Source organism: Electrona antarctica, assembly GCF_951216825.1.
Source record: "Electrona antarctica genome assembly, chromosome: 22".
Lineage (NCBI taxonomy): Eukaryota > Metazoa > Chordata > Actinopteri > Myctophiformes > Myctophidae > Electrona > Electrona antarctica.
The window spans coordinates 17310605-17332074 of NC_136805.1; the positions used below are offsets into that span (position 1 = coordinate 17310605).

The window sequence follows — 21470 nt, forward strand, 5'->3', positions numbered from 1 at the left end:
ATATTATTAATCTACAGAATCAATTACTCATTACTATACCTCTCATTGAGACTGACATTCCCTGGCATGTGTACCTTGGGTCTGTAGAAGACATTCTGTACAGACAGCATGGAGACGATGGTGAGCATCTCTTCACTGCAGCCCAAATGGACGGACATGATTAACATCTTACACAGCATGGGCTCCAGAGGGAACTCAGCCATCTTGAAGACAGATGGAGAAAGAAGACAAAACAAATAAAAACGTTGGCCATTAATACATTTGGGAACTCAAAATTGATAAATCCTAGAAATAAAATATCTAGTGATTTACATTTTTTTTTCCACTCCAATGTGAATCATGTGATGAGTGCTCCTTACCCTTCTTCCCAGCCTTGTGAGCAGACCTTCATCGTCCAGAGCTCCCAGTGTGTACAGCTGCTCCATGGCTGTGATCAGTGTCTCCATGGGAGGAGCGTCCATGAAGTCAAACGACAGTAGATCGTTGATGCCCATGGCCTGGTGGACAGAACCAGGAAGGGATTAAAACCTTTACTTCCTTTACAAGGAAGTGAATTCAGACATTGTGACAAATAGTGGAGCATAGATAAGACAAACCTAAAAATCTAAGAAATGATAACGACCGTGCATTTCAGCTGCACGAGTAATGATCAGATTTACACAATTATGGCTAAAGTTGCTTGCAGTATTCCCTAAGATAGTAAAGTAATGTGAACGAAATTATTTAGTCAAGTTAACGCAAAGCAGTATACAGCCTTGCACTCACCTTGAGAGACAGCACAGTACTGGCCAAGTTGGTCCTCTGAATCTCAGGCACGTTGGTGGTCAGCATCTCATCCCTGTAGGCTCTTTCAGTATACAGTCTGTAAGTCTTCCCAGGCCCTGTTCTGCCGGCTCTGCCTGCTCTCTGCTTGGCTTGGGCCTGAGAAAGGTAGTAGGATTAAATCAAACTGTAGTAAGAGCTGTTCAATCAATACAGTCTCAGGAACCAGCGAGATAGTCTTCTCCCCCGGATCAAATAAGCTCAGTGATTGCTCAGCAAAACTTTAGACTGTTACACAAAACAAATGCAAGGCATTTAAAGCTCATGTTGTGCCACATTTGGACGCAGTTTCTGTCCCCTGTGGAAACACGCTATTGCGGATCCAAAATCACCCATGGCGTACAGTGCCTCTGCCTTACAGTGCAATCCCTTGTAAAATGTAAAACCACTATATCAGACAGACCTCTGCCAACGTTGTCAGATGAGGGACGGGTGTTCTCTGTAAACTGTGTTGTTTGGGCCATTCGTCAATCAAATAAAACATGTTTAGATTATTGAACCAACTGATACACATTGCCTTCTTTTTGTAGCACCAGCAGTGATGCCATAGCATGAGAGGACGTTCGGGCGAACTTGTTCCGCTGACTGATTCGTACCTGTGAGATTGGAGTCACCACCAGTTGATCAATGCCGGTCTTGGAGTTGTACACCTTCTGCTTGACAAAGCCAGGGTCCACCACATAGTAGATCCCGTCGATAGTCAGAGAGGTCTCAGCGATGTTGGTAGCAATGACCACCTAAAGAGAAATCAATGGTTCTTCAGTGTGGTTTCCAGTTAAAACAGTGGTACAAGAATACAAAATCTATAGCTGGGGCGGCAGTGGGTCAGCCATTGGTGCAGTCTGGGAGCCGAAGGTTCCCGGTTTGATCCCCAGCTCCTCACCACATGTCCTTGAGCATGACACTGAACCCATAACTGCAACCAATGAGCAGGTTGGTGCTTAGTATGGTTGCCTCTGCGTCGTGTGTATCAGAGTTCCACCATTGCGGTGTGTGTGAATGGGTGAATGTAAAGTACATTGTAAAGTGAATTTGAGTATTGACAATATCAATGCAGTTAATGTACATTCAGTCAGTCAGCTACATACGTACAACATAGACACTCACTAGATTTTGAACGTGGTTACACTGGAAACCTAGGATTTCATAGAACTGATAATATTTAGAAAATCCATATGGTTGGACAAGACACGGCGTACCTTTCTGCTGCCTGGGGGAGCAGGGTCAAAGATCCTGGTCTGCATCTCGCTGGGCAGGGCGGAGTAGACGGGCAGGATGATGAGTTCAGGAACATCAGGTCCCAGTGACTTCATCCGTTCATACAGGATCTCACAGGCCGTGTCGATCTCCTCCTGACCAGTCAGAAACACCAGAACATCACCTGGACAGCGGAGACAGAGGGAAGGTTTGACAGTGAAAGACTGATATGCAGCTCAAAATTAGTTTGGATCAAAGTGATATGGAGTTGTAGCAAAGTCAAGACTGCAAGTTGGATATTTTGTGATGTGAGATTTGTTGTCAAAATTAAACATTCTACAGGATTAACCACTTAGACCCCTCCTCTTTTCTCTCTACAACAAATCCTTTGCTTCCATTGCTCAAGCGTAGATATGCCATTTACTCAGAATGCTCACCTATTTTGATATGCCAGAACATGTACACTAGGGTTTAAGTGGTTATGTGCTTAGATAGTACTGTGTATATATACACTATAAAGTGTGTTTTCCACTTCTCCCATTTCAAGAATGTAGATATAGGTACCTGGAGGTTCAGTCAGGTGGATCTGCATGACTGTGATGAGGCTGGCGTCCAGATAATCCGTCTCTGGTTCTTTGGTGTAGAGGACCTCCACCGGGTACGTCCTTCCAGGTATAGTGAAGATGGGCGCTTCGTAGAAGTACTGGGAGAACTTGACGGCGTCCAGTGTGGCTGAAGTGACGATCAGCTTCATGTCTGTGCGCTTCTGTACTGTCTGACAGACGGAAACAAATATATAAATATATATATATATATATATATATTTTTAAATCTTCTATAATATCTCCATATCCTAAGAATGTACAGAATTAATACAAAATAAGTTGAAATCCTTGTCTGTTATTCGTGAGACAAATTTGGCAATGTGTCTACTGTCTCACAAAGTCATTGAAAATATTGTGTACATTTCTGCACGGGATTGCGTATATTTTAATTGATTACAGCAAATGTAGGACTTATAATGTGAGACACTCATACAGCAATGTTTAAGTGTATGTGTAATATAATAAGAGCCGAGGTGAATGCAGGACTCTGTACTGGCTCTCCCTACCCCAAGTGTCCAATGTTGATCTCTCATCTTTTGTCCTCTCACTCTTTCAAAGACACACACACACCCCTCCCTTAAATTGGAGGACAATGCAAGCTTAAAGTGTAGTATCCCCCACAAAGTGTAAAAATCGCCCCCTACATGAAGCATCTTGCAGGGGGAATTCCCACCATTTTGGAAAATGTATTTCAGTCTCCAATATACTATAATATTATACTGTAGAACATCTTTTCGTACCTTCTTGAGCAGACCAAAGAGCACATCGGTATGGATGGTCCTCTCATGGGCCTCGTCCAACATGATGATGGCGTACTGGCCCAGCTCAGAGTCAATCAGACACTCTCGGAGCAGCATACCGTCTGTCATGTACTTGATCACCGTCTCGGGGCTGGTGCAGTCCTCAAACCGAATGGTGTATCCCACCTGGAGAACATAGACCACTCATTAATCATCTACTGCACTTCTTTGAAAGCTTTCCTCCTCCACACAACAGCCAAAGACAAATATGTTTAATATACAGAGAAATAATTCACTCACCTCCTGTCCCAGACAGCAACCGTACTCCTCAGAGACCCTCTTGGCCACAGACATGGCGGCCACACGACGAGGCTGAGTACAGCCTATCTTGCCCCTGTTGGTATAGCCGGCCTCAGCCAGGTACTGGGTGATCTGGGTGGTCTTGCCGGAGCCCGTCTCTCCGATCACAATTAGGATCTGGTTGTCATGGACAGCCTGGAAGGGAAGTAAAGAAACAGGTGCGTGGCGTGGATTAATTTTTTGACCGGGCCAATTAGCATCGCGAGCGGGGGGGAGCAACGCACAACTCCGGCCGTTTTTGCCGACTTGCTAATGGGGGACCATTAATAGCAAAGGTGGCTTGCTGTGATTTTGGACACGTTGGCTACAACAGAAAGTTGCATGCACAGGGTGAGGGGCTGCACAGGGTGAGGGGCTGCCAATGTCACTCGGAGGTGAGGTGGAAAGTCTGGTGACGCGAGGTTACTGCCAATGTAGGCCATCTTTTGTTGTTTTTTTCTACCCCGTCTTTCAGAAGCTAGACTGGGCAAGATCTCAATTGACTGGGCCTGTGCCCGAGTGGCACAATGGATGCTACGCTTCTGACAAAGCAGCCTTCGTGTAAAAACGCCAACAGATAACTCTTACTAAAGCAATCATTCCCTCCATAACATTTCTCTTTAGCCACTTAAACTTTATAAGACCGCAGGTTCTCCCAGAGGTCTATACTTGGTCCCCCCAACTCCATTTCACTATACAAAAAACAGCCAATGTACAAGAACATAATGTTCATCTATTATGACATTCATGTGTTTAATTCAATGCTTTATTTCAGCACTGACCTGAATGAGCTGTTCTTTAAGCCTATAGATGGGCAGGCTCTCTCTCTGCTCCAGAATAGTCATGGCGGTCTTCTTTCCATAGGAGGCCTTGTTGCCACCGAAGGCGTGCTTCTTCCACTCTGGGATGTCATTGGGCATCATGCCGATTCCTCTCATGTTGGCCGCAATCTGTCTTCCATCAGCTGTATAACAGAGAGGAAATTTGCTTGATAAAAATGAAAACCAGTGACTAAGTGCCACCCCCCCCCCTCCCTGATTTATACCCCTCCTATCATTCTATCAACCCAGCCAGGTCTGGCATTGATGGGGTCCTGTCAGGCCATGGTGGGCACACACGCACACACACACACACACACACAGCGCTATGGTGCATACTGCTGCATCCGGCCCACTAGAGGGCTACAGGAAGACAGATAGATATCTCCAGCACTGGTCCCCCCTCAGGGCCACAGCCTGCCACTGCTGAGGAAGTCTAATGTCACGCACGCACATAAGCTTAACCGTGGCGTTTTAGATAAAGAACACAGAAATGACTCCCAAATGACAATGACATTTAGAAAAAAAACAATAACAAAAAAATTCATTTAGACAATGCTCAATGAGCATCAAGCAGATGTTTAAAAGGGACTTACTGTCTGGCAGTGGATCCACCCAGTGTTTGTTGAGCCCCATGGGGATGGAGTCCATTTCTGCCTCGCGAGCCGCCTGCTTCAGCTCTCTCCTCTCCTTAGCCAGGGCACTCTGCATCATGGCCGCCTGGGACAGGGAGCCGTCTGGGTTCTATAGGGCAGGAAAGGGAAGGTTTATTTATTTAGCACATAGTACAAAAAATAGACAATAACATATCAAAGAACAAAAATACAATGCAATGAAGGGAAGAAGCCAGCTGGCTTATTTGGAATCCTTTCCTGTATGGAAGAGGTCATTGATTTAAACAGATTAAAAGTTCATTAAGAACAATACAAAAGTTGGCAAAGGGGGGCAGCTGTGCAATAAAGAAATAAAAACACAGACTGCACAAAAAAGGGAAATAAACAATACAACAACAAACACACAAAAGAAAATATAACATATATATGTATATATATGTACCGGGTTGTGTGACGTTTTGACTGGTTAACAGCGTAGATATGAGACATGCTCTACTACGATAGCATCAAGTGTCTTTAAATTTAAATATTTATTTTATCGTTGTACCGGTAGTTGGTTTGAGCACAGATCTTTAACACTGAGTTTTCATGTTTGTCGGTCGCCTGTTCAACAGGCAACTGAGAGGGACAGCATGCGTTATGCCCTCCCGCTAAAACGCCTCACTGTTTGGTGGTGGTGACTCCATGTGCAGACAAACGGGTGGTGGTTCTCAGCGACCCACCAAAATAATAAGATTTTAGTTGAGGCATTCAAGTTGAGGCATTCAAATTAGTTTGACTCGGTTCCACAGATAAATACTTATTTATATTAATATTATATTAATATGTATTACTTTTGATTCATTAATGGTCTTTTTCAGGTATTAATAAGGTCTTAAAAAGGACTATAAACATTGGTTGCATAAATAATTGTCAATGGCCAATAACAATTCAGGTCACATGTTTAAAACAGCACACCCCAACAAACAATTTCCCTGATTAGAATTAGTACATTATGTCACGTGACACAATATTTTCCACACATTGGCCAGTACAGTACCTTGACAATCTTGACAGGGCTCATGTCCATGCTCTGTTTGGTGTGTCCCCTCAAGAATGGAGGCTCCTCTTCCACCAGCTCAATCTCCATATCTTCATCTGAACAACAGACAGATGGAAAAGTAGTAGCAAATTAGCAATGTTGTCAAAAACGTCAATTGATGGTCAATATATGAGCTCTACACCACAACCTCTCAGAAGAAAATTAAATACTAGATTGAATCAATATTTATTATAGAGAAGAAATCTTAAGTTTGCTTTGCTGAAGAAAAACAAGAGAATCAATTCAATTTTTTACCCTCTTCATCGTCCACTTTGGGAAGGATGCCCGTCTCATCGTCAAAATCGGGGAACTCCTCTTTGGAAAGGACGTTGGCTGCAATCATCTGAGGACACAAGACAAACGGGCACATTTAACTAGCGTTAACATGCTAAAGACGGTGAAGCACAACATAGATACTCACTTACACTCTTCGTCCCGGTTGGGGCATAAGGCCGCAACAATATACGAGTAGGAAGGGTAAATACAGAAGACCAGCATCCCTGTTCTGGGGCAATCGTTAAAATAAATAGCAGATCTACAAGCTCACAAAGTTTCATGGTATGAGCTTGTAGATCTGCAAAGATATTTTAAGTGTAGAGTGAAAACAAGAATAAAAAAAGAAAGAATAAGAAAAGCCCTGGGGGATTCTGGCTAACAAAGTATAGGGTTGAGGTGGTTAGAAATGTATTTGCATCCAATGCCTATCGAAACACTCAATTGCTCCTCCTTCAACCTGCATTATTCAGAAATCTTCACAGAGAAGCCCAACAAGGAGAGACATCTTTGAGTTGTGTATTATAGCAGAACTAGTGGAACAGCTTACATTTGGGAAAAGATCGATCTACCAACCCACTGAGGACACAAATGCATGAGAACGGCCACTTAACTGTATACATGTTCCCGTCTGCCGATTGGTCGCTATGTTATGCCACTGAAGCACTGTCTCACTGTGGGTTTGTCGGCACAATTGATGAGACAGTTTTCTAATTAAAGCTTCTGGCTTAATTGACCACACGGCACACACGCACATACTGGTGGACCAATATCATTTACACACACCACCACCAATGATGACTGGAGCCAGCGCCGTGCTAACAACCCACCTGCTTTATCTCCCACTTCTCAGGGTCAGAGATCTTGGTGAGTCTCTTGCGCTCCAGGGTGTCGTCCTGCTCCAGCTCGGGCGCGTTGCCCAGGTTGAGGTTGGTGGGCCGGTCAGGATTCCTCATGGCGGTCTCATCCTCGGGGGCGTTCTTCCGCCGGTTAGGGTTCAGGTCCTCACCAGTCTCCTGGTCCACGTCCTGAATGGGAGGTGAGGAAGGGGAGCAAATGGAGCGATTCTCGTTTAACCCCATTTAGGCCTGACGTCGAAATGTAAAAAAAGTCTTCTGAAAGAATATATATTCAAAGATTTGTGCCACATTTTCAAGATTTTTCAAAAATAGCAGACCTACAAGTTCATAGCGCGCCACTCGGTGGCGCGCTATGAGCTTGTAGATCTGCTATTTTTCAATAGCTAAAGTATAACATAATGCTTAGTTAAAAACACCAAAAGGGGTTCCCGCCCAAAATGGGTTAACCCCATTAAGACCTGGAACGCATCTGTATCACCGTAGCTTTTAACCACTTTAACAATTATTTCCAACTTTAGCTATTGAAAAATAGCAGATATACAAGCTCATAGCACAGCACCGAGTGCCCCGCTATGACCTTGTAGATCTGCTATTTTTGAAATATTGTGCACAAAAATCTTGTGTGCAAATCTTTGAATATATTCTTTCCCAGCAAACGTTTTTAACTCAAATCTTTGCTTCTGGGAGGTCCCTGGAACAAGATATTTTCAGATGGAGGTCGTAATTCTAGGGGTTCTTGACATGAAAAAAGATTGAGCGCCACTGATATAGAACCATAGGTTTTCTATAGGATAGGATTTTAAAATACATTTGTCGAATCGGGTCCTCAGGTCTAAATGGGTTAAAATAGGAAACGTTGCTTGCTAATATTTTGGAGGTTACAGGTTAGCTGTGAAAATAGCTGATCTTTATGGTGAAGAAGAATTTTGTTATAGGTGAAAACACAACTGCAAGTACAAATACACTGGGGGAGCCCGGTCAATGAAGCATATAGGGTTTAAGTGGTTATGTGGCATTTTAATCATGTAGCAGTCACCAGCTTATAGTCAAAAAGTGGCTTTATAGTTAGCTTGACTGTCTTACCTTCATGCTGAGGCTGGTCTTGGAGCCGGTGAATGACAACACCTTGATCTTGACTCTCTGGCCCTTGGTGACTACATCAGCCACATTGGCCACGCGACCCTCTCTACGCAGCTCTGAAATGTGGACCAAACCCTCCCATCGTTTCCTGGAAATAGAAAAACACTCAATTGAGTTCCCTCGTAGTTGCATTCCAAAGCTAGGGGAAAATAATATGGGCTAGGCACAGCTCTGTAAATGAGGTCACGTGAAAAGACACATCTTAATAGAGCACATGCTGCTACGTTATGTGTAAATCACTCTTATGCAAATGTCTACAGTACATATCTGTAAAACACCTTATGAGTCGAACACACTGCACAATATTTGCTCCGATTATGCTGTCGGGGACCATTTTTGGCGCTCCCCGACAAAACTCCCGATCTGACGCAAGATTGGGCTTTGATCGCCGAGGTTTTGCTCGCTGTGTGTGAAAGGCTCTGCGAGAAGATATAGCGCAGATAAAAGCGCTCGCCGACACCTTCCCGACCGTTTCTGAATATCTAGCAGGTTTGATATTTGGCTCTCTCGCCGACTGGACATCCTGTAGTGTGAAATCGATCTGATGACTCCTACAGTCTGTAGGGGCCACTAACTGGAGAGTTTCCTTTTTACGTAATAAAGAGGATTGTTGTTCTTCCTTAGAAAACCGAGTAAGGATGTTTTCAAACAATCTAGAATTGGGAGAAATACCTCCCAATATATGAATGAATTAAATATTTTAAAGCGCTTTGAGCACTTGGAAAAAGCACTATAAAAATGCAATTCATAGAACGTTAAAAAAATCTAGGAGACCATTTGAAATTCTTAGCGTACACGTGTTACACCCTCAATAGAAGCTCACTTTATTCTGCCAGGGCAAATCGATGTTGATGTATTATGCATCAGCCTCCTCCCACGCTCTTAGTGATTTATTTATAGGCACTGACCTGAGTCCCTCCAGCTGGACGAAGCAGCCAAACTGCATGATGCTGGTGATCTTGCCGTTATAGATGTCCCCCACGGAGGGCTCCTCTGGTGGAGGCCGGTCCACGTGTTTGTCCTTCCAGGTAGAGTCTTTGTCCACTTCTCTGTCCTTCTCTTTGCGGGGACTCTGAGACCGCTCGGACCAGCGGGACGACCGCTCGCGCCGCTTGCTACTGTCTCTATCTCTGTTGCTACTGTCTCTATCTCTGTCTCGCTCCCTGTCGCCTCTGTGACGGTCGCGGTCCCTGGAGCGCGACCTTGATCTCGAGTGGTGACGTCTTCTGCGATCTCGGTCTCTATCGCGGTCTCGGCTTCTGCTGCGACTCCTGCTGTGTCGCCTCTTCTTGTCTGACCTGGGAGACGAGAAATATCAGGCCTGTGTTTTGAGACAACACTAGGAAGGTGCACATGAGGCAGATTATGGTTCATTTCACCTAGAGGACCGATTAGAATGAGATGAAATGCTCTTTGATGAGAAATGTAAATTGTATGCAGTACAAATTAGCCTTTTCACTTGCAGCAATATGCATTGCCTGCTATGGACACACAAATATCCACACAACACACGAGTGTGCACACACCCCCAAATCAAAAGAAATCTAATCAAATGACCACATCTTGCTACCTGCTCTTGCTGCTTTTGGAGTCCGAACCACTGACACTGGGCATAAACATCTCCAACTCTTTCATGGCATCTGCTGCTACTTTCACATCATCTTCATCCAGTAGCTTCTGTGGGGTTCAAAGAGAGAAAAGAGTATTAACCTTGGTATGCTTGGTAGCTGAGGTTTAGAAGCCACGGGAGCCGCCTTTTATACTGTGCAAGTCTAGTGTCACGATGATGTCACCACTGTGTATATCCATCTTTGGAGTTTCTACATTAATCTGATGTCAGCGCTGGATATCACCGTTGTCTCCATATATGGGACTATAGGTTATCCCCATATATGGAGCTCTAAGTGAAAGCCTTCACAACAACTTGATTATTACATATCCAATACATATACCGTAAATATGAAAGAACTATACATACCTGGCTAACAATAATTCAATCATTGCTACACAAACACAAATGTATCAGTATCTGGAGCGATAACATTCTAAACTTAAATTTTTGCACACACAAATGCTGTACATAAAAAAAATATTCTCCCTTGAAATGTATTTACACAACAATAAATGTGAATAAAGTTGTGGCAGAAATTGCTCATCCTGATCCTGATCAAAACATCGTTCATCTGTACTTGTGATAAGAGTCGTGTGTTGATGTCAGTCATAAAATTCCAATCAATAGAAAATAAAAACAGCAGATGAAACAGATGAAACAGGATGAAAGAAACGGTCCAGAAGGGTCTGGTATCAGGAGCGTTTTCCTGATACCAATAAGTCCAATATAAATGAGGTGACTTTCAGATGGTGTTAACTTACCCTAGGGGCTGGATCGTCTGGTCTGCATAGTCCAGGAAACAACTCCTTTAACTTGTCCTTCTCCGTTTTTGGTTGGTCCAGCAAAGGCTCAAAGTCTGCCGAAGAATACATCACAACATTATTTATTTTTTTAAATTAAAAGAAATATACCAGAGATAACTTAACGACGCTACAAACGCGTATAAGCAACACACATATCAATGCAATTCCTGAACAGTTCTGTGTATTCGCCAATGTGAATCATGCTGCTGGGATGCAATAGCCAATGGGGATTTTCACCAGCAGTACATATACTACATAATAAATGCATGTGGAGAAACATTGCATCCCAAGTAATTCCAAATACAAATAAATTGGAGATCCGGGCACTCAAATTTTAAAAGAATTGAATCAACATGTTTCGACCTCACTCTCATCAGGGCTGGTGATCCAGGATCACCTTTTACAATTTTAACTTTAAATTTACCTGGTTGTCTCATTCTCTCCCAATTCCAAATACAAACTTGGTGTTGGATTTTAAATCAGAAGATCTACTTACTAGCTAGTGGGAATGCAGAAAATACTTCTTTTTTTTGCTGGACCCTTTATGGCTGCCATTACAATTCTTATGCATGGCATAATGCATACTAAAGATAATACCATATTGTGCTGAATGTTTTTTCCCCCAATGGAAATATCCTAAAAAAACAGGGCCGCATTATAATCAGGACTAGACCATTTGACATTCAATGTTCTTTTTCCACAAATGAGACTTGAAAAATGGAGGTCGTCGTATAATCAGAGTCGTCTTATATTTGGCACAATACGATAGTGTATTAATACTTCACCTTGGCCTGTAGAGTCTTTAGACGGGGGCCGCATAGTTTGAATGAGTCGAAGCAAATTGCCGACGAGAGAATCCTGAAAATGATCAGAACATAATGTCCTTCAGTTATTGATCGGTTATTGGTCGGATATAAAGTAATGAATGACTGCGTTTACTAGCATTTCACTTACTGTGAATTCCGCTCCATTTTTTAGCAGAAGAGATTTGAAGCCATCAAATGTCGGTTGTTTTTCAGCAAGACTGATGACAAATTCAGCTGAAAACAATAATGACAATGTTGAATAGTTTCCAAACACCACGCACCTCTGAACACCAGGTACAACACAGGGAAGACAAGACAAGTTGTTGGCAGAGATTAAAATAGGGTGCATTTTGCATCCCAAAACGCATTTCATAGTTAAGGGACGCAACAAAACAACGACCTCTGCATCCACGGGATGCACTTCTGTACTGTACTGTTTTTTTATTATAGTTTATTTGTAGCTTTAGTTATAATAATAATTTCTTCTTCTGTTTCTACATGAATAGAACCACATTATAACCATATAAAATGAAATGGGAGTTAAATGCTGCAAGTGCTCCACTGGAGTAACGCAGTCCTACACTCGCGAACCGACAGTAATGTGATCCGATGCCCGAATTTCGTTGCGCATTTAGTAGTGTAATTACCGTACCGGCTGTACAGCGCTGGCTGGAGCGGTGGCTGTGTGCGCGTGCGTGCGTGCGCGCGTGTGCGTGTGTATGCGCGTGTGTGCGTGTGTGTATGCGCGCGTGCCGTGTGTGCGTGCGTGCATGCGTGCGTGCGAGAGAAAGTGAGAGAGAGATACTCAGACGAAGCAGTGGAAGGTCCTGAAAGATACATAACGTCTTACCCAATCTTGCTGTCTTACCCAATCTTGCTGTTGTATAACAATAATAATAGCAATAATAATAATAATAATAATAATACCTTGCTGTTGTATGAATACAATACTGCTGTACTTTATACCTCATACGCTCTATAATAATAATAGTAATACTAATTATAATTATAAACTACTACTAGTACTACTACTACTAATAATAATAATAATACAAATAATAATACCTTGCTGTTGTATGAATACAATGCTTCTGTACTTTATACCTCATATGTTAAATGCTCTATAATAATAATAGTAATAATAATTATAATTATAAACTACTACTAATAATAATAATACTACTACTACTACTAGTACTACTAGTACTACTACTACTACCACTACTACTACTAATAATACTACTACTACTACTACTACTACTAATAATAATAATAATAATAATAATGTTGCTGTTGTATGAACACAAGGCTGCTGTACTTTATAGGCTACCAGCTACCTTATGTTAAATGCTCTATAATAATAATAATAATAATAAAAAAAACTCTAAGACACCCTGAGGGCGAGAAGAGTGCACCCATCTGTCTGTGTGACCGCAGACTGCTGGGCGAGTGCTGGCGCTTTGGCATGGGGGGCTCACATCATCATGTGGAATGAATTCTGTACTGGCCATATATGGAGCGTCTTGAGTGTACAGGGTTTGATGAGGTCAGATTAACATGGAATATCAGAACAGGTTGGCTCCATATATGGAGATCTAAGGGTTTGAGGTCAGATGTAGAGTTGCTGGTAGGCTCCATATATGCAGATCTAGGTGATGATCCAGTCTTCTCCATGTATGGCTATCCAGGGTTTGATGAGGACAGTGTCGTGATCTTCATAAATGGAGATGGCCATATGTGGTGGCGTGACATGTCACGGTGCGTGACCATATATGGAGACGTGATGTCACGAGGCGTGACCATATCTGGAGGCGTGGGTGACGGAGAGATGGGAGATGCAGGTTTTCATAGTAAATGCGACCTATGGTCGCAATACATCAATGTTTATTTAACTCTGAGATTGCTGTCTCCGTTTTATTTAATTAAAATAAACCGAATGGACCTTGAACCACACACATTCTGTAAATTGTCTCTCCACCAGTGCTATTGAAATCAATTGAGAATGTCTAAATAAACATTTGATAACATTTTGGCACCATTATTACTGTGGCATTGTGGAGAAATATAATGTCAAAGTCGCCATCTTTGGCCAAAATCGCCTATAGACTCGAGAGACCACGATGAACTTTGAGCTGCAACCACACACATTCTGTAAACTGTCCCTGTACCAGTGCTATTGAAATCAATTGAGAATGTCCAGATAAACATTTGATAACATTCTGGCACCATATTACTGTGGCATTGTGGAGAAATATAATGTCAAAGTCGCCTTCTTAGGCCAAAATCGCCTATAGACTCAAGAGACAACTATGAACTTTGAGCTGCAACCACACACATTCTGTAAACTGTCCCTGCACCGGTGCTATTGAAATCAATTGAGAATGTCCAGATAAACATTTGATGAGATTTTGGCACAATATTACTGTGGCATTGTGGAGAAAAATAATGTCAAAGTCCCCTCACATAAATTGACAATTGTATGAACTTTGAACTGCAACCACACACATTCTGAACATTGTCCCTGCACAAGTACTATTGAAATCAATTGAGAATGTCCACATAAACATTTGATGAGATTTTGGCACAATATTACTGTGGCATTGTGGAGAAAAATAATGTCAAAGTCCCCTCACATAAATTGACAATTGTATGAACTTTGAACTGCAACCACACACATTCTGAACATTGTCCCTGCACAAGTACTATTGAAATCAATTGAGAATGTCCACATAAACATTTGATGAGATTTTGGCACAATATTACTGTGGAATCGTCGAGAATTTTTTTTTCAAAGTCCCCTCACATAAATTGACAATTGTATGAACTTTGGCCTGCAACCACACACATTCTGTAAATTGTCCCTGCACCAGTGCTATTGAAATCAATTGAGAATGTCCAGATAAACATTTGATGAGATTCTGGCACCATATTACTGTGTCATTGTGGAGAAATATAATGTCAAAGTTGCCTTCTTAGGCCAAAATCGCCTATAGACTAGAGACAACTATGAACTTTGAGATGGAACCACACCCATTCTGTTAACTGCCCCTGCACCAGTGCTATTGAAATCAATTGAGAATGTCTAGATAAACATTTGATGAGATTATGGTACAATATTACTGTGGCATTGTGGAGAAATATAATGTCAAAGTTGCCTAACATAAATTGACAATTATATGAACTTTGAGCTGCAACCACACCCATTCTGTAAACTGTCCCTGCACCAGTGCTATTGAAATCAATTGAGAATGTCCACATAAACATTTGATGAGATTTTGGCACAATATTACTGTGGCATTGTGGAGAAATATAATGTCAAAGTCGCCTTCTTAGGCCAAAATCGTCTATAGACTAGAGACAACTATGAACTTTGAGATGGAACCACACCCATTCTGTTAACTGTCCCTGCACCAGTGCTATTGAAATCAATTGAGAATGTCTAGATAAACATTTGATGAGATTATGGTACAATATTACTGTGGCATTGTGGAGAAATATAATGTCAAAGTTGCCTAACATAAATTGACAATTATATGAACTTTGAGCTGCAACCACACCCATTCTGTAAACTGTCCCTGCACCAGTGCTATTGAAATCAATTGAGAATGTCCACATAAACATTTGATGAGATTTTGGCACAATATTACTGTGGCATTGTGGAGAAATATAATGTCAAAGTTGCCTAACATAAATTGACAATTATATGAACTTTGAGCTGCAACCACACCCATTCTGTAAACTGTCCCTGCACCAGTGCTATTGAAATCAATTGAGAATGTCCACATAAACATTTGATGAGATTTTGGCACAATATTACTGTGGCATTGTGGAGAAATATAATGTCAAAGTCGCCTTCTTAGGCCAAAATCGTCTATAGACTAGAGACAACTATGAACTTTGAGATGGAACCACACCCATTCTGTTAACTGTCCCTGCACCAGTGCTATTGAAATCAATTGAGAATGTCTAGATAAACATTTGATGAGATTATGGTACAATATTACTGTGGCATTGTGGAGAAATATAATGTCAAAGTTGCCTAACATAAATTGACAATTATATGAACTTTGAGCTGCAACCACACCCATTCTGTAAACTGTCCCTGCACCAGTGCTATTGAAATCAATTGAGAATGTCCACATAAACATTTGATGAGATTTTGGCACAATATTACTGTGGCATTGTGGAGAAATATAATGTCAAAGTCGCCTTCTTAGGCCAAAATCGTCTATAGACTAGAGACAACTATGAACTTTGAGATGGAACCACACCCATTCTGTTAACTGTCCCTGCACCAGTGCTATTGAAATCAATTGAGAATGTCTAGATAAACATTTGATGAGATTATGGTACAATATTACTGTGGCATTGTGGAGAAATATAATGTCAAAGTTGCCTAACATAAATTGACAATTATATGAACTTTGAGCTGCAACCACACCCATTCTGTAAACTGTCCCTGCACCAGTGCTATTGAAATCAATTGAGAATGTCCACATAAACATTTGATGAGATTTTGGCACAATATTACTGTGGCATTGTGGAGAAATATAATGTCAAAGTCGCCTTCTTAGGCCAAAATCGTCTATAGACTAGAGACAACTATGAACTTTGAGATGGAACCACACCCATTCTGTTAACTGTCCCTGCACCAGTGCTATTGAAATCAATTGAGAATGTCTAGATAAACATTTGATGAGATTATGGTACAATATTACTGTGGCACTGTGGAGAAAAATAATGTCAAAGTCCCCTCACATAAATTCACAATTGTATGAACTTTGGCCTGCAACCACACACATTCTGTAAATTGTCCCTGCACCAGTGCTATTGAAATCAATTGAGAATGTCCAGATAAACATTTGATGAGATTTTGGCACAATATTACTGTGGCATTGTGGAGAAATATAATGTCAAAGTCACCTAACATAAATAGACAATTGTATGAACTTTGGCCTTGAACCACACACATACTGTACATTGTGTCTCCACCAGTGCCATTGTAACAAATTAACAATGTCAAAATCTACCTTTGATAACTTTTTTGTCCAATGTTACTGTGGAAATATGGATAAATATAATCAGAAAAGTGGAGGAAAGCCATCATAGACTGAGACTTTCTTAGATATGTCTGTTGTTTTATTGCAATGAAAAGCATTTCAGAAGGTAAATGAGACACTGATAAACAATTTTAATTACTATTTTTCTTGTTACAAAATGTATATGTATATATATATATATATTGTTTCATCTAAGAAATACCTTCATTATGTCTTCATTTTTGCAATGGAAACCATTTGAGAAGGTCACAATCTATCACTGATAAACAGTGAACACACATGTTACAGTGCCTAATTGTATATCACATTAGAAAATGCTATATGACTCAACACATAGGCCAGGGTATCACTGTTCGGTGGATAGCATATAGTTTACTCTGCTAAAATAATTAAACCCACTTTATAAGTCCCTTCCCGACTAAACACATACACATATCTTGAAGTTTGACTTTTTATTCAACAAATATTCATACAAATATTCAATTGGAATCCTCTAAGGTCATATACTTAAAGTAATGTAAACATATGATACATTTTAACTGTTTCAAATTTGAGAAATTAAAGACATAGTGATACATGATAAATTACCAATCAACTCTATTTCTTTGCCCTTTGAACAAAATCAGTCCTAAAAGGAAAATGTGCTCATCAGAGTTCTCCACCAGGTGTGCTGTGTTCAGGAATTTTGGCATTTTGTTCAAGACAGTTCAGTCCTGCAAACATTAAATGTCAATCTTAGCCAATCAGGATGGAATATGAAAAATAAAACAGATCTGTCTTGATCACATGACTATAGAGATAATGATTTGCGTAACATTTTGATAAAATCTGAATAAGTAATATTAAAAAACCACAAAATATAGATATAAGTTTTACCATTTAAAAAACACACTAGATCTCAAGGTTTCCTTGACTTGCTCATCAAAGATTGCAGAGAACTGGGCAAAATCAATAAAGGCACAATTACGTTCACAGATTATCTGCAGATGTCACAATGCCAGGTCACTTTACTGCCAATTACTTTTTTTGGAATGTTCACACATGTAGGGTGGTACCATTCCTCGCACTGTGTGCATTGCACCATCAACTCCGTACTGTGTGCAGTACGACACACACAGTACACATTAATCATGGCTTTTTTTTCATCTTTTATTTTTGTGGTTTTTGGGTAGAATAGAATTTCTATCTTTCCTTTGGAAATAGAATTGAACAGCTGTGGCCTCAGTTTGCCTTCCATAAATGTGCACTTCTCTGGTTTAGCACCTTGGCACAACGCATATGCAAAGGCCACTGCAAACATCCCGCAGTTGCTGCCGTTAGTTTGCTGCTGCACATCTGGCAGCAGAACCTCGAAAAAGGGTGATCTTGTCCTGAGCAGCCAGGATAGAGCCTGTTTAGTTGCATTGTCCAGTCCTCCATTAAGGCTGTCGTAGACAACCAGCTGGTCTTGGTCACAAAATAAATTGCTTACTGTAACCCAGTGTGACCTGCGAATGTTCAAGAATTGAAGGAACTTTCTTTCAGGAGTACCTACAACGCCACCCTTTGGTATAGCTGCAAAAGGCAATACAGATTGAAAACCATCAATGTCCTTGTATTCATTTGCCAGTAAGTAAGTGGCTTGATCCATGTGTTTATCTGTTAGCCAAAATTCCGTCTCAAGAATTCTCACGAGATGTGACAATTTTTTCACTCTTTCAACGACTCTGACTGGTGGACGTTTTCCTTTGTTTGTTCCACGCCAGATAGGTCCCTCAACTTTGGAGAGCCTTCGTCGCACTTTGGCTTTCTGTGGAACTGCCTTCTTCTTTTTAGTTTGTTCATTTATTAACAGATAGAGAGACAGAAATTCAAATTAAAATCAATTTTCCAGTGATATATTGGCATTTGGCAGTGATATTCTGATCAAGGTCTAGTAACATATATGTTGGAGTACAGTATATTTAGAAATTAATGTAATTAAATTGTAAAAATATATAACAATTGAAATACTACCACATTAACTTTTAATGCATGTAGGCCTATCAGTCAAGTTGTAGTAAAAAAAAAAGACAAAAGAAAGACACAAAGTACTATACATTCTCACTACATCCAGTTTACAGTGTACTTTTAAATTCCGGAATAAAACAAAAAAAATGCATTTGATCGTTTGTGAATTAAGGTTGTTTTATTATGGTCAATTACTTTATATTTACTTAATTTAATCACTCATTATAATAACTAATAGTTCAGTCATTTCAACAGTAAGCATTAAAAAAAAAGACGGAGCATTAGAGTACCTGCGGTGCTATGGCCTCAGGAAGGTCTGGGTCTGTGTCACTGGAGTTGACTGTAGATGCAGTAGATGCAGTTGTCTTTGGAGGCATCTCAGCCGTGTCTTTGAACTGTAATGAACATGTCAAACAAAATTAATTAATGTTTAGCATAGGCTACACAATTATTACTATACATTGTCATTTACATTACTAGATTACATAGTCATTACATTGTTAAGACAATAATAACATAATAAAATTACTTAATCAGAGCAGCAGGGGTGGTAATTGCATTCGCTGTACTGCACTGTTGTGACGAAAAGAGATCTGACCCAGAAGGCAAAGCTCTCTGTCTACCGAGCAATTTTCGTTCCTACTCTTACCTATGGTCATGAAGTGTGGGTCATCCACCCGACAGCAGCGATATACAACATTTAAAAACTCATTATGAGAAGTAATGTCACCGCACGCGGCTTCTAGTAGTTCATAAGTCATCCCAATGTTAATGATGACATTTCTAAAAACTAAAAAGCCAAAGAAGCATTTGAGCACCTGTGGTAAGGTCCCAGGGTCAGGAAGGTCTTCTGAATCACTCAAGCACAACCAGGCAGGAGATGCTGTTGTGTCTTTGAACTGTAATACAGTCAAAGAAAAGTAATTTTTCACATTGCCTAAAGTATATATTTTTATGATTTTAGTATACATTATTACATATTGTAATGTACATTGTACATACAGTGTTAATTAATGACTTACAACAATATTAAAGTGCAATAACATATGCATACATTAAATTATCATCTTATTGAATTAATTTATCGCGATTACATTTTTACATCCTTTACATAGAACCATATTAAAAATGTATAACAATGGATTCTTTTTGTGACGTGATTCTTGTTTAATGAACAAATACAACTCTAAGTTACTTGATTGACAGAATAATTGCCTATTACTTGTAATATGTTGTAATATGTTCATATTACAACCTTTCTTTTTATCTTGTTTTAATCAAATGATGCCCTATACTTCATACCGCTTCTAGTGGAGAACCAGAGTACTGCAAATAGCCAATGTACAAGCTCACGAGTTGCAATGAGACGTGTTTTGAACATATAGTGTCTATTTTGAAAATAAATAATACATCAAAAAAGGACAGGTTTTGGACAAAAGGTGTCCACCCAACAGCAACGCTATACAACCTTTTAAAACTTATTACGAGAACTGCATACTTTTCTGTAGTTGTCTTTTGTTCAGTCATTAAAACAGCATTAAGTATAGGATCATTTAATCACCTGTGGTTTGGTCACGGTGCCTTCAAGGTCGTCAGTATCAGAGTTCAATGGAGACTCTGGAGAAGCTGTTGCCTTAGAAGGAGTATCACGGGTGTCTTTGAACTGTATGGCATTAATGTCAAAGAAAAGTAACTAAATAGCCTTTATATAGCCTATAACATGCAGTGGTAACATTGTTTATTTTATAATAAAAAAAAAGCCTATGGAACATTTGAGCACCTGTGGCATGGTCCCAGGAGATGTTTTTGCCTTTGTAGGGGTCTCACCGTCTTTGTGCTGTAATACAACATTTCAAACAGTTTAATTATGTGTACACAAAAAATGGAAGGAGCTTCAAACAAAAGGTGATGCCAAAATTCATAAAAGATTAACAAATCACACCTGCATTTCAGGAGTCTTAAATTTGAAGGCCTTTAAAAGTGGGGAAACATAGGTGCCACGTCGAGTTTTAGTTTTCTTTTTCCATTGTTCCAGGTCAATCCGGTAGCTCTTGAAAATTAAAATGGTTATGTTAAAGTTCATTAATCTCATGAAGGCCACATCTATGTAATTATTCATTTATTTGATACATTTCTCTCTGTGAATTGACTTGACAGACTAACTGACTTACTGACTTTTTTGTATGTACACACAGAACTACTGACAGACCTATCTTGGGCACGCCTTATGCTTTAATATCCCTATAAGTCTTTGCCATATTTGAAAAACATTTTACAATAGTTTTACGAGTAGCCTATGGCAGATTAATTTAATAGACTGACTACACATATAGACTGACTGACTCTTCTGTATATAGACTGACTGACAGACATATGACATTCCAACCAACCCTTTTTCTGGTGCGCTCTTTGTCGTTGTATTCACGCAACATGGAATCGTGGATCGTTTGGTATTGGCGCACAAAGTCATCTAGCCTTGTGAGACCTTTCATAGGGAACCGTATGTGTTTTAAGTCCCACTGGCTCTTTTCCATGATGCCCTGTGTCCGGTTATCCTGTGTGAAGTTCTGCAACATAATACAGATTAGAAAACATTTACACTGCAACCATATCCTTTTTACTCTCTTTTGTTTAGACATATCTGTAGGTTTATCTTTTACAGTTTATCTTTTTCACCCTTGGGAGATGAGGGGCTCCATTTTCGTCACCAC

The 21470-nt window shown here is 40.3% G+C and overlaps 1 protein-coding gene across 2 annotated transcripts in view; it reads right to left on the bottom strand.

Moving 5' to 3' along the window:
* The window catches only part of LOC306914858 (ATP-dependent RNA helicase DHX8), a 43416-nt gene that overhangs the window by 2234 nt on the left and 19712 nt on the right, over positions 1–21470 (bottom strand). The window contains exons 2-20 of one of the 2 annotated variants that reach the window (XM_079492069.1): positions 11859–11944; positions 11690–11762; positions 10863–10957; positions 10060–10166; positions 9398–9787; positions 8433–8577; positions 7320–7517; positions 6472–6559; positions 6175–6272; positions 5118–5265; positions 4486–4667; positions 3665–3859; positions 3365–3550; positions 2584–2794; positions 2022–2203; positions 1419–1559; positions 766–921; positions 360–497; positions 75–203 (exon numbers count right to left, since the gene is read on the bottom strand). In XM_079492069.1, coding sequence (XP_079348195.1) covers positions 75–203; positions 360–497; positions 766–921; positions 1419–1559; positions 2022–2203; positions 2584–2794; positions 3365–3550; positions 3665–3859; positions 4486–4667; positions 5118–5265; positions 6175–6272; positions 6472–6559; positions 7320–7517; positions 8433–8577; positions 9398–9787; positions 10060–10166; positions 10863–10957; positions 11690–11762; positions 11859–11944 — 2948 coding nt within the window. Of the gene's footprint in view, positions 1–74; positions 204–359; positions 498–765; positions 922–1418; positions 1560–2021; positions 2204–2583; positions 2795–3364; positions 3551–3664; positions 3860–4485; positions 4668–5117; positions 5266–6174; positions 6273–6471; positions 6560–7319; positions 7518–8432; positions 8578–9397; positions 9788–10059; positions 10167–10862; positions 10958–11684; positions 11763–11858; positions 11945–21470 lie in introns of both variants that reach the window. The other variant, XM_079492070.1, reaches the window with a different exon arrangement.